Source organism: Colius striatus, chromosome 2, assembly GCF_028858725.1.
Source record: "Colius striatus isolate bColStr4 chromosome 2, bColStr4.1.hap1, whole genome shotgun sequence".
NCBI classification, from domain to species: domain Eukaryota; kingdom Metazoa; phylum Chordata; class Aves; order Coliiformes; family Coliidae; genus Colius; species Colius striatus.
In genome coordinates this window covers 19,450,654-19,469,004 of record NC_084760.1, presented here as the reverse complement: position 1 = coordinate 19,469,004, position 18,351 = coordinate 19,450,654, and the positions used below count along the sequence as shown (strand labels likewise).

The window sequence follows — 18,351 nt, the reverse complement described above, 5'->3', positions numbered from 1 at the left end:
CCTTGCTGAGAATAAATCTTTAATCTGCTTTTCCTGAAAGGGAAATCTCTTGTTCTGGAAAAGAGAAACTTTCACCTGTCTCTAGCAATTTCACTTTGAATGTGATTGTGGTAAACAAGAATAAACAATTCAGTAATTATCCTTGAACTATTTAGTTGTAATGTTAATGTGCAGAGTATTAAACAAAAATGCCGACAGGTTTGCAATCAGACGTGTCAGAGCTGTGAACTACAAGATTTAAAGAAAAATTTTATTGATAAATATTCTAATAAAAAATCCCAAAGTTCCCTGATTTTATTGAAGACAACTGATTAATTCGAGCTAGGGAAAATATTTCATTTTCCCTGTGTTTCTTTATTATTTTACAGATTTGTTGGCTTAAAAAAAATCAAGGCCAATGCATGTTTTGCTGTTTTCCTTTAGTAGCTAGTAGTTTTCTTTTTTTTCTGGTTTCATACTCAAACAACTCCCTGCAATACAATGTTTATTCTGTAAAATTTCAAAAAATGTCACAGATAAGTGAGTTACATATTCTTAATGTACATTTAAAAAGTCGGATCAATTTTGAATCAGCACTGGTTTTAAAACCCTTAAGGCTTTGCAAAGTTGTTTGAGACAACTTTAAGAATGGATCATCTGAAGAGTGGACCTCTCTGTTCAGAGACATTGAGAAGGTTTCACTTTTGGACTTTTTCAAAATCTGGATGAATAAAAGCCCTGCACAATCTGGTCTAACACCTTGATTGATACTGCTTTGAGCAGGAAGTTGGACTAGAAACCACCTGAGATCCCTTCTAGTCTGAGTTATCCTACAATTCTACAATCCTGAGATTTTTTTCTTAGTAAAAAAAAAACCCAAACAAACAGAAATTACATTTAGAGATTAAGGCAGAGTTTCATATTACCCTCAGTACCTTTATTTAACTAGAAAATATACTATACTCACTGTCAGTATAAGATGAAGCATTTTAGATTGTTTACATCAGTTGGTATTGATTGTGTCACCAGCTAACACATGCTCCCATGTTGCATATTTTTTCTCATTCTCTCTGACAGTAGACTTGTATTTCCTGGATTTGGGGCTGATTTCTTAATTTGGTCTTGGAAAGTAATATAACTAAATATATAAGAACAATGAAGCTCATGACAAGGCATGATGTAAATTTCCCTAACAGATGAGAAAAAATAATCCATGGCAGGGTCACCAAGATGATCAGGGGACTGGAACATCTTTCATATGAGGAAAGGCTGCAGGAACTGGGGCTGTTTAGTCTAGAGAAGAGGAGACTGAAGGGGGATTTCATTAATATTTACAGATATCTAAATGGTGTCAGGAGCTTGGGGTATCCCTTTTTTCTGTTGTATGTAGTGATAGGACAAGGAGTAATGGATAGAAGCTGGAACACAAAAAGTTCCATTTAAACATAAGGAAAAACTATCTTACTGTGAGGGTGAGGGAACAGTGGCACAGGCTGCCCAGGGAGAGTGTGGAGTCTCCTTTCTTGGAGATCCTCAAGACCCACCTGGACACATTCCTATGTGACCTGATCTAGGCGGACCTGCTTTGGCAGGGTAGTTGGACTAGATGATTTCTAGATTTCCCTTCCAACCTCCACCATTGTGTGATTCTGTGATTCTGTGATTCTGTGATTCTGTGATTCATATTTGAATTAATAAATATGGTCCCCCTTATTCTTTTCACAGAGGTTATGCTTGTATTATTAAATCAAAAAGGTCTACAACATGAGCTCAAGTCCTGACATACAATTATCCATGGTTTTCTAAAGTTATCACAGCTTTTGTTAGTTGCCACCCAGAATAGCTATCACCTTCAATTCTGAAAATAAGAAAGTTCACTGGTTAGTGTGATTCTGAAACTATTCCTAATTTAAATTTTGCTAGTCAATTTTTTAGTAAGTATTTTTATAGATATGATCTGGGATATGCCAGGTGGCCCCAGGTCCAGAAAATAGTCTTCATATTTCAGTTTTATTTGCTACCATCAAGTTAGCTAGAGAAAAAACAATGACCTAAACAATGTCAAACAAATGACAAAACAATGACAAAATGACAAACAATAACAAAAACAATGTCTTTGGAGAACTACAAGTTTCCTGGTGCTCACATTGTAACAACCTTGAATACTATTTACAAAAATTAAATTTAGAAAACAACATGCACTTACCTCAAGTTGACGTAAGAAGAAGAAAGTGTCATTTAGTAAAAAGGTTTACTCTATTGAAATATTAAGACAGTGACAAGTTTAGAGTTGGATCTAGACTTGCAACACTGACATTTTATTTCAATTGAAACTGAAAGACTGCACTGCATAAGACACACAGAGGGAATTAATATTTGCACGAACTCTAAAAAGCCAACATTATTTCTGGTTTCTATACACTCTCTGTGTTCTTAACGTCATTTATAAGCTTGCGACACAGGGTCAAGGGAGCCACGAAACATTGAACACACTTTAGTAGACATAAACATACTTTGATAATCCTCATAAAATAATATAGAAAAAAGTTTTAGGTATGTTGCCCGTTATTAAAGTCTTACTTTACAGCTTTTATATTTATGTCCCTGCAGTAAGTTGTTTTAAAAGCTAAAGTAAAAAATTTTCATTTTCAGTAGTGAGACTAAGGAGTTCTATTGAGATCCAGGGTAAAAGAAAGTAGCAATGGCAGAAACATTTTTTAGTATTTATTTAGTTAGATAATCTGAGTAAGAAGAGATCACTATGCACCACAAGTTTGTCTCTTTTAATGATCCTAAATTTTAACTTTTGAGTGTATTCTTTGATGGCAGAGTTCTCAGAAGGTGTAGAATATGATTTGTACTCAAGATATGGCATGCCTAAGTATGCTTTTATCTTAAAGAGGCTGTAAAACATCAGTTTGTACCAATTGGTATTATTAAGTTGCTATTAACTGTTATTATGATCAATTTAGTATAATTAAGTAAATTGCATTCATTTACATCGAACTGTTAGAAAAAGGCAGTTGAGTATTTTCTGTTGATTCATGAAGTTTATGAAAAATAGTCAGTCTTTGTGGAAGATTTCCATTTCATGACAGTTTGTCATTCCAATTAAGAATTTTTTACTTTGCATTTATGTAAAATAAAATATTATTTATCTGCAAACAAATGCACGTAGTTTATATCTTTTTATTAGATTATTTGATCATTGTAGGATTTTTTGTATACTGAGAGAGATATGCAAGAAAAAAGTCTACTTTCCCTATTCTCAGTTTCTGAAAAGTAACTGCAAGGTATGAAAATATTAACGTCAAACTTCTCTGTCATAATTTCTAGGTTTTATCCTTTTCCACTATTCTTTCTTTCTCTTTGATATCTTAGTTCTTGTTGAATGAATAAATCACTTGTAGGGACTTCAGAATAGCAAAGGGAATTCTGACATATCTGGCAATGCAGAACTGAGATCTTTACCACACAATGTTAAAAAAGTAGTATGCTCACATAACTTAATCAGTGTAATAGCATGATTTTTTTCAGAAGAAAATGTTTCTGAAAGAAAGCTAAATTGCTCATTTTCAGAAAACAAGCTGAAAAATAACATTTTACAGAAATTCTGAAAAGGAATGGAGGACTGTGACTATGTATAGTAGATATGATAGAAGCTGGGTCACTGGCACTTCTTATACATCTGTATGTGTGTTTTCACTGACAATTTAGTCAAAAGATTAAGTTTCAGTCTTTATTTCATGGGCATTCATGCTTCCTTCTTCTCACAGCATTTTGCATTAAGGAAATAATTTAGCTGATAATAAAATTGATTTTAATTGATTCAGTTCTTTATATAAGCTCTGGCCACATTAATCTGTTGTCAGATTAAAGGGAAGCCTCATTTTATGTCTTTTTGGAGAAGCCACTTCCTCAAAAAGGAGACAATTCAGACTTTTTCAAAGGAAGATTCTTTAAAGATAGACTTTATTTTGAGCTCAAGATAACCAGATTTTTAAAAGGTAAGTTTTTAAAAAAGTGAAAATGTAAAAATGTGATAGACTAAATAAAAGCTTGAAAGCAAATTTACTCATTAAATTGATTTTTTTTTTTTACTATTTACTGTTGGTCCTGAACAAAATCTTCTTCCTTCCATAGCCTTATAAGGCTCTCACCTTAGTGGCTATTTCCCATAGCAGGCAGATTCCTTTTCTTTTCAGTATTTTCCCAGTTTACACTTTTACGTCCTGTCCTTCAGGGAGATAAAGCTTATTTTCATTTAGGAAAGGAGCAATTTCCGTGCCCCCAGATGACTAACTGAAAGGGAAACACACAGAATAAAGTGGAAAGACAGCTTCCTTCTTACTAAGTAGGAGCTACAGCATACAGTATTCCCATAGCAGTGTCTGAACAAACAAGACAACTATACTACTTGTCTGCAGTACTGCATGTTCTTCTTTCTTCAGTGAGAAAAGGATGACTTGTATCATCTTTCAAACACTCATGCTGCCTCATATCTGCCTTGGTACAATTATTTTCACAAACCTTTTACTTTCAGGCTTCCAAATGCGTTGTGCAGTGACTAACAGCTTTTTTCTCCCTGCACAGACCTGGCTAAATATTCTTTTTTTTCCCCATTCTCTGGGATATGTCTCAAACAGCAGAGCTTGAGTTTTTTGGTGAAAAGATATCTAAAAGGTAAAAAAAAAAATCTTTGAAGTGACATCAAATTACACCTCTCAGGTGTGTACCACTACTTGTTCCTGTAGTTAAGGTCACATATCTGATACACAGGGTTATCAGGGTCAGAAAGGAATCTTTACTTGGCTTTCATTTCCAGATTTTCACTGAAGTACTGGCTGGAGTTTGCCAGCCAGAATCGTTTTGATATATAAATTCCACACCAATGCTGTGAGTTTAGGAAGAGGTGACCAAAGTAGAATATATCTCAGGAAAATATTTAAGAAACAGAAAGGTTTGATTTAAGTGAAGTCTATGGGCTGCTGTCAAAAATATAGATAATTTAGGACATAAAGGATGTCAAGCTAGTTGTCCCTTGGTGGCTGAATGAGTTGTCCCTTCTAGCCTGAAACTCTAAAGCCAAGAGGTTTTAAAAATATCTTAGATAAAAATAATACTCCATGCTACTTTACTATATAGTGTTTAGTTGATGTACTGTGTTCATCTGTAGAGTAAAAAAGAATATCTCTAAAATATTTTTTAAATCCTACGCTGTTTTTTTCTGTAAGCTTCTTTTGCCATAGCTGGTGTATTTTCTCTTAATTCATATGCATCTATTGAATAAAATATATTGACATCACATGTGAAAACATGAAAATGTAAAATCACTTCGTTTAGGATGTCAAAGGGCTCAGAACCTTTAAGTGTATAAAAATCCCTATTGGATTGTGTGTGTTATCTGTTTTCCAAATAAGAAAATCCATTCAGAAATAGGATCCTATAATGTTTTTTTAATGTTATTTCAAATGTATAAAAAGCATCAGTCAGTGTTGTTACTACTTTGCTTTAAAGTTAAATATTTTAAAAATTTCTTTTATTCTGTGAATAAAATTATGAACAGTCTGCGAGATTAACAATGTGGGGAATGTAGTTAGGAGTATAGATCACACATAATGGAACAGGATTTAAATATGCTTAAACACAGAATCAGCAAAAGATATGTCCTGTGGAAAAACCTCCAGCAAATACATAAATTGTTGAGACAGTATCTCTAAAAGATAAGGAATTTAGTGATAAGCAGCAATCAGTAAAAGAGGGCATGTTGTTTCTTTGCCTTTTCCACTAAAGAAAGAGAAAGGAAGGCAATTGTAAGTAATGAAGAAAAAGAATAGTTTGTGAATCTAAAAAGTAAAAATTTAGTTCAGTTTTTCATGGTAATTACATTTGAATAGATAATAGTTTTGGTAAAGTAGTTCTGCTACTGAAGTTTAAGATGTTCTCTTTTCCAGAAAAAAATAATTTCAACTAATTGGTACTATGAAAATATCTAAGATCAATAGAAAATAACTGCACTAACACACTGTACATGAAACTAATTTCTAACATTTTTACACAAGAATGACTTTCAGCTATAAAAATCTATGCTTAGTCACAGAGCAAACTGGGTAATTGTAGTTTCATTGATTGCCTATCGTTTTCCTTAATATTTCTTCAGTGGCAGATGTCATTAATGCCTTCTCAGTATTCAGCTTATGTACAGACCAGTTTACTTATTCGAGTTTATTATTGTTTAACTGTTGTGAAAATTTTTAGAGAGATGCTATTTGTATTTGAATTCACATTGCTACTACTCTCTAGCATTTACAAAGTAATTATTTCCACAGTGCATTTCCACAGTGCAAGTCATTAGAAAATGCAGATTATATACTTCGACAAAAAGGAAGTATAGTCTGAGAACTATTATAAAGCTAAAGTTTATTTTTATGAAGCATTTGACCTCCAAACAGAAATATACATTAAGATACACATAAATTATCAGGTATTTATGAGATAAAGAAATGAATAAACTCAGCCACAGGAGGGAATGTTACCAGCTCAGTTCCCCTTCTACTTATTTGTGAAAGGATTAAAATTAAATTAATTCTCTCTAAATGTACTGTGCAGGTTAGCCAAATGAACTATAAAACACATAAAGGTTTGTTTCAGATTAGGAAGATTTCAAAATTTTTTGTCTATTTAGTGTTCTTTTAAAATTCATATTTGGTTTTAATATCATAGTTCATAAATTAGATTCTCTGACTCTTGCTTCAATCCAATGCTGTCATTTCTGTGGCTCTGTCATGATCTGCCAGTGGCAGCAATGGCATCACAGTGTAACAGAGATCTTTGAGACATAGAAATTATTTTTCTACTTCTTCAGCTACTTTTGCAATACTCATTTTTTCTTTCAGGTGTATTTCAGAATGCCCTTTTTGTGAGATATTATTCACTTCCCCCTGTTGATCTGTGTAATAGTCACCATAAGTATTTTAGGTTAAATTTCTTTATCTCTGTCAAAAAAAAATTCCGAACTGAACTGAAAAAAATAATCCTAATTTTCTTGATACTTCCTGATCAACTAGTTTCCACCTTATTAATTCAGGTCTTGACATTAGTATCTTTATTTCAAAACTTTTCATGATTTTACTTCCATTTAAAATAGAAATACCTCTACACCTAAAGTATATGCACAATTCTGTTTGTTTTAATTGAATTAGCCTTTTTGCAATGGATATAACCTAAGTAAGAATCAAAGTACAGTGGAATTTATGAAACAAGAAATGTCATTTTATTACCAATGTTAATAAATAATAAATAAATTGTACTAAATGTAATAAACTGGATTTTTTTTTTCCCCAAGTAAGACCATGGAGCTAGGAAAAGTTTCAGACTATACAAAAATTAGAAATTATGAGTAAAGTCATCACTTGTGTTATATTTCAAACAACCTTAGTTTTACAATACATACTTTAGGAGGTACTGTTAGAAAGACCTTCACAGCCAATGGCTAGGAAAGTATGTTTGCAAGGACCCTGTCAGTGGCCAGTTTAGAGGTCCAATGTCTTCTTAAATCATTTGTATTGGTAATATACATCAGGCTTGACCCTACATATGTTCTAGCACTTTAACAAACATTGCAGCTGATATAAGTCCATCGTTATCTTCCTCAGAAAATGAAAAAAACATGAAGCTATCTTATCTGAAGAACACATTTAGAATCATAGAATGGTATTCCATAGAATCACTTCTTGTTGTGTTATAAATATTGAACATACTTCTTTAATTAAGCAGCTGCATTGCTAATAATACCTTGTGGCTTAGACTGTTTTTTTGAGGAAATGGCTGATTAAGCCATGCTTTCATCAAGTAGAGTAAGTGACATTCACATGGTACATGAAATCACAGATGGATGACCTGTCACATGTGTACTATTATGTTAGAAATGGAAGCCAATGTTTACGACCTTTGTGAAAAGATCATAGAATCATAGAATCATTTCGGTTGGAAGGGATCTTTAAGATCATCGAGTCCAACCAAATAAAATAGGAAGTTATAATAAAAGTGAAATAAAATGACGAGAGACATCTGCAGATTTTTCTAACCACCTTATCTGTCACTTGTTTTTCTTACCTGCCAGAAATCCCTAGACAAAAAATGTATATGTATATTCTGAATACTAATAAATACAGCATATTTTGCACCATATGAATTATTTCAATCCTTCATAAAAAGCTATGAAAACAAGTAATATACAAGTCCCATATTGAGCATATGTTGCATTATGGCATGATTAAAAAGATCTTTTTTTCTGACTATAGAAATCAAAAACCATTTACATCTCAAAACCAAGACAATCAATCACTGAAAGTCTACAACAAACATTAAATGTCAACATTACAAACATTAGGAATTGAAGGAGAAGAATAATGCAACTTTAAAAAACAAATTATAATGTTTTGCAGTTAGCTTCTAGACTAATGGAGCATCTACACCAGTTTTCTAATCTTAATGGTCACAGTCAATTAAAAAAAATGTAAAGTGAATGGATTCAGTTTAAAGAAAGTTTTATTTGTGACATCTACTACATAATCGATTTATAAGATGACAGATTTGCTAAAGAAACTGACAATTGGTATCTGAGATTATTTTTTTTTATTTAATCAAGGACATTTTTACTACTAGTGCTCAAATACTTATTTCTGAAATGGAGCATAGTGGATCACCTAAAGGACAAATTTCTAATACCACTGTTGCAGTTCAGCCTGATCTGCAGAATATTTTATTTTATCAAATTGTTTTCGTGACAATGATAGAAGAAGATATATTTTAAAGCAGGTAATGAAGCCAGTTTTGTAAGGGCTGGAATGCGAAGACTATGGTAGAGCATCCATTGCCTTAGAAGTAAGAGAACTGTGTCTTCACAACAAAATCAAACATAAACTTTCTTATGCCTGAGTCTAATATTTCCCTCCCTTCCTAATACCCTGCAGAAATCTAATCTCTTTAGGATATTGCCTATATTTATTTTTCACTGTAACTCTTTCATTTTCATGGTAACACTTAAGAAAATCAAAATTATATGCTCAGAAATGTGAGTGAAACATCTAAATGATTTTCATTAGTAGTTACACTTAGTAATCAACTGTACTAGTTTACACCTAAAAGGAATTCTAAGGCACTGCTCTGTGATTATTTTAGCAAACAATGTCATAAATTAAGACTAATCAGAGGTAAAAAGCTAAATCCTATCCAAAATTATCAAGATCTACAGATTTTTATGCAAATTGTCTTATTATATATAATTTTATGAAATTATTATAATTGTTGTAGTCACAATATTCCATCATCAGAAAAGACATGCTTCAGCAATCCTGTTTTTTTATTTTCAATGTGAATATTCTGATCAACTATGAGAACTGCATGCATTGTACTTTCTGACAGTAATATACATATTTATTTGCAAACATTAAAAGGTGTGACATTTGGAAACATTAAAAAATTATTTTCTTCACACCAGGAATGATTTCTGTGGGATAAAGGAAACGTTAAAATGTTTCCCTGCAAGCAAAAAAAAAGAAGATACTATCATAATCTAATTTTCACTGTCTTTCAACTTGTACTATACAACACTTACTACTTTTAAGTCTATTTCTTTGATTTCATGTGATATTGTAGAGGAAGTATACTCTTATCTTCAGTAGCTAAAATGCACTGATTTTAGTGACTTTGAAAAATAGTATTTTTTTTCAACACAAAGCCACATCAAAAGAGCTCCAAACAATTAGAACTAATTTAAGTATCACCATTTTCTTTCAACATACTAGAACAAAATAATATTATTCCTAGCCATGATGTCTGTTCATTCTACTTAACATCTGCAGAACTAAGTGGACATCCACTGTTACAGTGTTGAGTATGTCCTACATTCCCATCTTGACTTCTCCAGCTTCCCAGATACCATTATTCAAAATTTACATATTTTACTGCAAATTGGTTCTGATAACATTAAACAGTGATTGCAAAGCTCTAGACAGCTGCCAAATAAGCTATGTCAATTTTTCAGTGAAGTTATTTAAAGTTATAGTATGCCATATTATTCTATATTTGTTTAAATTAGATGTTAAATTCATAAAACAACACACATATTTCAAGAGTGACTCTGTCAAGTCTAATTGTCAAAAATATATATTTACCTGATAAGAAAGGAAAAATAAGTAAAGTAATTCTTATAATAATTAAGAAAATGTATATACTGTACGGAAAAGTAACTCGAGCATGTGAAGATGCATTACATTCAAACAAGAAGCAACTTCTAACTAAATCTTTCTGACATCCATGCCATTAAGATCTTAAATTCTACAATCATAGAATCATTTATTTTTGAAAAGACCTTTAAGAACACTGAGTTCAACCATGTGCACTCACATCATTGTAATTAAGCATTCCTGACTAATGTCCAGTGTCAGGGGAAAGATTTTGGTTTTTTAGTCTCCTACAGTACTGAGGGTTCAGGTATTCATAGTTTTGTTCTCTTCAGACTCTTAAATCTTTCTTAAAGTGATCAACAAAAGAATAACAATATGATTCTAATAGATTAGCCTAGCTAGCAGATTAAATTGTAATGTCTCCTGCCCTTATCCATTTTCTGTGTATCTCCTGGGATTCTTTGGTATTCTCCCTCAGTTGCCTTAAATGGTCTTGCAGAGCCTTTAATTATTTAATCACCATTCATATAGAAGCTGCTTAAAGCATTTATTATCTTTGCATCTTGTCTCTAAAAGAAATTCCAATTCTGCTTTCTGTATTTTCATATTGAGAGCCAAAACCAGAGAAATAAACAGAACTGCGTTCCTTCAAGATTTTAGATGTTCTTACTTTTAGTCGTGTCATAGTGATGTTTTTTATTCCTTCCTCATCAGAGAGGATATTACACCTGCTTTTAGCTTCCATTAGTATAGCTTGGTTTCCTGTTATTCCCTTTTTTGAGTGATAAGCACAACTGCAATGAATTACTTTTGCTCCTTTTTTTAGTATTGTCTTACACTGTGGTCTGAAGCTTGAGCCTGGTTTACTATTCTGGAAAAAAACCCTGATAACTGAATAGCAGCAACAAACTGTTGCTCTTCTCACTGACTACTCACTGCCACATCTAAGACAGCAAGGCACAATATCATGGATTTAATCACCACTTTGGTTTCCCATAGAAGCTAAGGATCCAATTGTAGTTGCCCTGAAAAGGTGCTTCATTTAGCTACATTTGGACAGATATAGGAATAAAAGGCTTAGTCTAGTGAAAAGCTTTTGTTCCTTCTGTATTCCTCTGCAAACTTTTTACAGATTCATTTACTCCTAATAGAAAAGCAGATAGCTAGTTCTCATTCTTCTTGCTGGACAAGAGGACTTGAACCTATTTTAATTTTAAGAGAAACTAGGCACCTGGAAAGCTCACTCATACTCATGACTAATTTTCTTGTAAAGTGAAGAGAAAACATTATCTTCCATGTGTTTAAAAGGTTGTGGATGCTAACAGCACAGATATTAGTACATTAGATACATCTATGTACAAAGACCATGGCATATATATTGCTTACCTCATTTTCCTTTTATTTTATAATCCTTCAGTTGCAAGTATTCTTTTACAGGAGTAGTAAGTATATCCTATTATGAGCTGCAAGTTAGTGACAGCAAAAATAAGTAATGTTGCTGCTTCAGCCTATGGATATATTTCCCAAGGTTTGTTTTCTATTAGTCACACTCTCTTTATTGGAAATTCGACTATTTCCTGGACTAAGCAGCCTGGACCTACTACACCACTACTTCCCTGTCTGAACATTCATGTTTACTATGGTACATGGTTTCCATGAGAATAAATTTATTTCCATGAAGTACAACACTTATGTGATAAGCACTGTCCAACTGTACTGTAGTTTTAAAAATTCTTTCTATGTGTTGTAGTCTACAATGCCATAACTTGATTTTTTCTGCACAGTTTTAAGTATCACTTATAGCTAATGAGATATCATTGGAATTTAATATCTAACTTAGATGATCTTTGTAGCAATTATAAACACAGACAACAGTAAGAACTTACCTAATTTGTACTTTATACCAGTATCCATCATCCACTTTAGCAGTAGTAGCGATGTTTTTGACTTCTGCTTCATCGCATAAAAATTGGTACTATGAAGTGGGAAAAATGTATTTATTACATGTTTTCTTATAATTAAACAATTGCAGGCTTGAAAACTTGAATTTAAAAATAAGAAATGGTTTCATAAAAATCTAAAGGCTGTCATGTGTATTGTGGAAAACTAATATTTCGTTAAAAATCTGGATCAGGAAGTCTATTGCACCAGAAATATACATGCAAACATATCCTTTCTAGCCTTCATGAAAATACCTTAATCTTCATGTGTTGTACAAACAGATATTATAGGCCTGATTTGCAAAGAAGTTGACCATCTGCAACCTAGCTGAAATTAACATTGGCCACGGGTGAATTTTACTTACCATTTTATGGCCTCCTTACACTTCCAAACACGTAATGTAGCATGCAGGCTAGAGCATTTTGGAACACCATTTAATTTCCTATACTAATGTGAACAAGCACTTGATTTCATGGTTTGTCTACTTGTAATTGTAGCTTGATTGTGAGCTTAGAACCATTTGTTCATTGGGCTTTAAATCTACATTTAATTGACCGGCTTTGTGAATGATTAAGTGAATTCAATTAGTTTTAACATGGCACACTGGGATCTCTGAATAGATTTTTGTCAATTAAAGTACTTTCATATTTTATGGTGCTTATGATATATTATGATATGATAAAAATATTTTTCTGCATCATTACTTTACCATGAATACAAGTAAGATGGGCTTAACGCCGTCAACATTTTCTAAACCTTGGATAACTTCCTGCCCCTGACTAATCTCATTTGTTCTGCACAAAGAGAGTCACAATATAATAAAACACAGTAAATCACAATACAACAAAATAAAGCAAAAAATAGTTTTCTTATTTTTTTCTATTTAAATGCAATTTATATACCTTTTTAGTATGATCACACTCTTAAAATATGGAGGAAAATATAACTCAAATATGCTGTTCCTATGAGTCATTTCACAATTCTTACAGAAGGATACGATTACAGTCAAACTTTTTGAAATTTTTAACAGGAAAATGGAAGATCCATTATAAGAAAAAAAGCTCCTCTTTTAATATCTTTTTATAGCCTTTTTAGTATCTTCCTATCTCTTCATAAAGCTCAAGCTTTATCTCTTCCTCAGAAAAGAATAATTTGCCAAAGGTAAAGACATACTGGCACACACACTATATGCCTTACAGTCTATAAACAAATTTGTTCCTATTTAGTTCATTCATGAAAACCAAACAAATGGCTTCTGTGATCCTGTGGAACTGTGAATTAAAATGACAAATCACATAAAAGTATTCTACTCAGAATCCCAAGGTAACAATGACACATTCTATTCCCTTACACAGTAAATTTCCTTGTGAGGGTTCACTCAATTCCACAGCCTCCCTTATCACAATTTTAATGACTTGCATATGAGAAGGTTCAGTTAGTTTGGACTTCATATATAAAACAGAATATCTTAAATTCACTTCATTCAGAATGTGGGAGATTTCAATGTCTTACCTGTAAAGTGCCGTGTTTGATGGAAAGCTGAATTAAAAAATGTCCTACTGTTTCTGGGCTCTGTTCAATGTACAGCAGTAGACCGTGAGGAGTGTAGGTCCTAAATTTCAAGTGGATGAAGTTTTGTTTGTTCAAACGTAAGCCTTGAAATTCCAGGTAAGAATCACCATAATAGTGAGCATAACTAAAATCTGTAAATAGAATTTTGAGAGATATAAGGATCCAAAGACTTTTTTCTTCTTCACCAACTGCTTTCTTATTCTGCTAATGGTGGCAAAGACATAAGATACTCTTTTAGATCTGTCAAAGAGACAGGCAAGACTAAGACTAACACTGAGGGTTTATAAAACTAGGCATAAAGGCTTAAGTGAAACCAAGTTAAACAAGCAACTAGGATCAATGCCTGAAAGAAAAGCCTATGAAAATGGTAGCACTTATTATGTATCTAGCAGATCTGGCTCACCATCAGTCAAGAAGAGTTTTTTAAACTTAGGAATTCACATAGTTTTTGATACATGAATGAGTGACTTTGAAGTCTTTGCAGAAACCACATGGTATGGAAAGGGAGGAAGACATTCCATGACCTAATTATGAAATTCACATCTTAATCAAATATGTCAACTGTTTCTATCTAAAGTAAACAGTGGGATGTGCCAGGGTGAAAGCTGAAAATTTCACTTCTGAATACATCTAACTTGTCTGTTTGATTTATCTAGGTGCCTTTTAACCTTTATCGCCCTGCGCAATACCTGTCAAGGACAAATGCAGCCCTTACTAAAATGGAAAAGGTATATGAATATATGGCTGCAGGCCAATCAGGTGACAGAATAGTACACTTAAAAAGGATGCAGTAATTTTTTTTAATCCTTTCCTTTTCTTTGTATTTTTTTCTTTCCTTTTTCTTAAGTTTTAATTCTTCTATTTTTATTCTTCCTTTCCTTTTTTGTTTGTTTCTCTTTCCTTCCCTCTCTTGCTCCCTTCCTCTCTTCTTTTATATTTTCCCTTCCCTTCCTTCTCTTTCTCTGTCAATACTTTCCTTTCTCTTTCAGATGTGTTTTTGTAAGATGTATAGTCACACTTTTATTTTTTTTTTTTGCTTGCTATTATAGCCAAGCCTCAGGTCAGTACATTTATGTGCTCACAAGAAATTAAAAATGTGTGTCCCCAGCCACACATGTAACATGAGGAGCTTAGCTCTTTCATTTTAGTACACCTATTTTGATTTTTGCAGAAAAATGCTTTAGTGTCACTTGAAGAACATAGCAAACAAGTATTTGTCTGATCGGCTTTATGAAGCTGATAAAAGTTTAAAGAATTATTACCAACTTACCCATCTTGTTAAAAATGTTAGTGCAACAATACGAACCTAGATACAATGTATAACACATAAGTGAATAGTTTGATTTTGCCTGGCTCAAATTTTAGCAAATCATCAATACAGAGATTCTGAGTATCCTTGACTGTCAGAGATCCATTTCTACTTTCCAAAATAGGTCAAATTTTAATCTATTAGGAGAACAAGTTCAATTGCAGATACATTACTACGTTTGTAGTATGTAGTAATATGTTCCTATGCAACTTTATCTAGGTTGACTTGCTTCTGCATGGGGGTTGGACTAGATGATCTCTAAAGGTCCCTTCCAGCATTACCATTCTATGATTCTATGTTTACATTCTGAACATCAATGATACTGGGATAAATTGAGAACTATTAATGTTGTACTCTTATATATCAATGTAAAACTACACTGAATTTTATCCTTTTATGACTTTTGAGAAGTTCAGAAAACCAGAATCACTGTGGTAAAATCCTGAACAAAGCTCTTAAATTCTCAGGAAGGAGTGAAAAGAGAAACAGCAATGAATCACTGATATATGCACACATATAACACACAGTAAAACAAACAAAAAAATGAAAGCAATATCAATCAATGACCAATGATGCAAAAAAGATGAACTTATGATTTGAAATTTATTTAATCTTTAAAAATTCTAGTTTGAAAAATAAACCTATATGTATAAATTTCAGAAAACTTACTTTAAAAACCCCAAATGTTCAAATTTGCAGAGAAAACTCCCTCCATTTTTCAGACAAGACAATTTATCTAAGAAAGAGCAGACACAGCTTTACAGGATTACCTCCAATCCCTTACCCTTGTTTGTTTTCCTTACTGGGTTCACCATTGAGCACTAAATCCTTCCCTCATTCCATTTGCCCTGAACTGCCCCTGCAGATGGCTTTGCTCTTCCCATGAAACCACTCACTTTTCCCCACACTCCTGAGATACGGATATCTAACCACCTCTTTTTGACTCCAGCTAAGAGACGAGCTTAGCTGAAAGACAGCAAAGTTGCATAGAATATCTCTTCCCTGGAGTCTTAATTAATTCTGTACCTGCTCAGGATTTTTGGAGTTGTGTGTTCTTTTGGTTTTGGGTTTTCTGGTGTTTTGGGTTTTTTGTGGTTTTTTTTTTTTTTTAACCTTGTTCAGTTCATAATTATGTTCACATATGAGAATAAGTCAAAATTATGTCAGTTTTTTGATGCTTTGCTAACACAAACCAACTGAGCCTCTATATATCACTACAAGAGAGTGAATTCTGTAAATCATGAGGAGAAAAACAAAAAAGGTGGGTGAGAACAAAGCAGTTCATTAATAATTCCTGAAACTATAATCTAACTCTGGTAACTGAGGCCACACTGTATTATATAGTATATATCAAGAAAGGCCAAATAAGCAAAAGGTAGTGGCATTTGCCTTTAGCTTTTTATGTACAATTGTTTAAAATACACAGAGCACTGCAGAAAAAAGTTGTACTTCATTCTGACAACCATGTCTTTTTGTCTTCCTACGGTCAGAAACAATTTTGCCTTGCAAGACAATATATGCCATTATTCCATGGATTTGAGGCCAGTTTGTCTTACGGGAAATATATTTATGCTGCTAACCAGAAAGCTTCTTAATGGAATCATCTGAAGTAAAATTGCTTCAATTGCTTCACGTCTGTAATTGTGGAAAGAATTAATGAGAGAAAGCGCTGAGGAATATCTATCAGGCTTCAGGTTTTTGTGAAACCCATAAAAATGTGCTACTTGAATCACAAATGACTACATGCTTTCCCACAATAACTATTAACAATATCCACTGCTGTGGTTTTACTTACAAAGGTTCTCACATTGTTTCTGACAGTACACAATCTGTTTTCATAGAACATAAGCTTTGTTTGTAATCCTTCTGCTACACTTACATGCATTTTTTTTTTCATTTGACCTCTGGAGTTAGCTTCCTAGATTGCTATTTGTCCTAAAGCAGAGTGCTCATCATCCAAGCTTTTAGAAAAAAAATAAGGAAAAATTGAAGCTGTATTTTATCTTTCACCCTGAATGTCTAACACATGCTTTCCTAAGAAACAGGAAAGCCCTTTGGCCTAGAAAATCTTTTTTGCTGTAGCTCACTCCCCTGTGTGTGTACAACTCTATGTTTTTCTGTTTCAAGATGTTAAAAGGTTTGAGACCTAGCTGCAGTGGCAAACACATACACAGGCAGGTCTGCAACCCAGCTGACTGGCAAGATTCATTAACCCTTGCCACTGCCTACTGGGTTTCCTACATTCCATTAAGCTTCAGCTGCATCAGCTTCAGAGTAGAAGCCTTCAAACTGTCGAGTTAAGAGCCAGACAAGTGTAGGTCTTGGTTTTTAAAGGCACAGATGAATAATAAGAACTTTTAATATGCTCATGAGCATACACTTCTGTGGGCAATGGAGTTTCTGTCTCAGGATATTTCTACATCTAATGCATACTCTGCCATTTTCATGGATTAAGGCTTTGAGAAGATTATTACAGTAAGACTTTTCTTCTTTCTACTCCTATTCTTTTATGTTATGTTACACCTTGGAATAAAACTTTCCTGTTCAAGCTATCATTTTTCCCTCTTTCATGGACACAACTTTTACTTCATTTGCAATTATTTTAATTAGAAACGCCTTACAACTTTCAAAGAGAAGGCACTGTGGCCTGTGGAAGGACACTCGTGAAAAATATGAGAAATTGGTTTGCCATTTGGAAATTTAATTTATTTTTTTGTAAAGAAGGAACAGATCTCTCACAACAGTATAAAGCCATGTTTACAAAAAAAGTTATGTTTACTTAAACCTGGGAATGCCAAGTGAAAAAAGTTTTAGAAAAGCAAAATGCAAAGGTCAGAGCAAGGACTGTTTCACTAGACTGGCTGCAGACCTCTTTGACTGCTGCTTGTGGGCAGGTCTCTCAACATGTGCTGGTGCCAATAGTTGTTCTGTCAGGTGAGGGAATTGTGGGAAGTGATGAGGTTTCTGCCTGTCATCAGGGAAAATGAGGATTTTTGCAGAAATACGTGGAAGAAGGAAGCCAAGAAACACAATGAAAGGGATCAGGCACAGCTGGAGTCCACAGCCCTACAGATCACAGTGAGGGAGGGAGCCTGTTGAGATTATATGTGCTGAAAGCTTGTGACTTCTGGCATCAAGAAGTTACTTTCTGATCAACTGGCAGACCTACAGGTGCTATGGGCACTACTGAAGGCAAACAAGATGGTCCAGGAGATCTTTCAGAGCCATCTCAGCCCAGAGCTTGTGACTGCAAAAATGAGTGAGTTCATGACTGAAGATTCTCTTCTGCTGGATATGGAGGTGACAATCTGACAGTCCAACACTGTGTCTCCAGAGGCTCACTACCTGGCAGGGCCAGGG

The 18,351-nt window shown here is 33.5% G+C and overlaps 1 protein-coding gene across 1 annotated transcript in view; it reads right to left on the bottom strand.

Annotated features, from left to right (window-relative positions):
• Positions 1 to 18,351, bottom strand: part of EYS (eyes shut homolog) — a 900,402-nt gene that overhangs the window by 263,832 nt on the left and 618,219 nt on the right. The window contains exons 33-34 of the mRNA XM_061989098.1: positions 13,623 to 13,813; positions 12,056 to 12,144 (exon numbers count right to left, since the gene is read on the bottom strand). Of these exons, the coding sequence (XP_061845082.1) occupies positions 12,056 to 12,144; positions 13,623 to 13,813 (280 nt within the window). The remainder of the gene's footprint in view (positions 1 to 12,055; positions 12,145 to 13,622; positions 13,814 to 18,351) is intronic.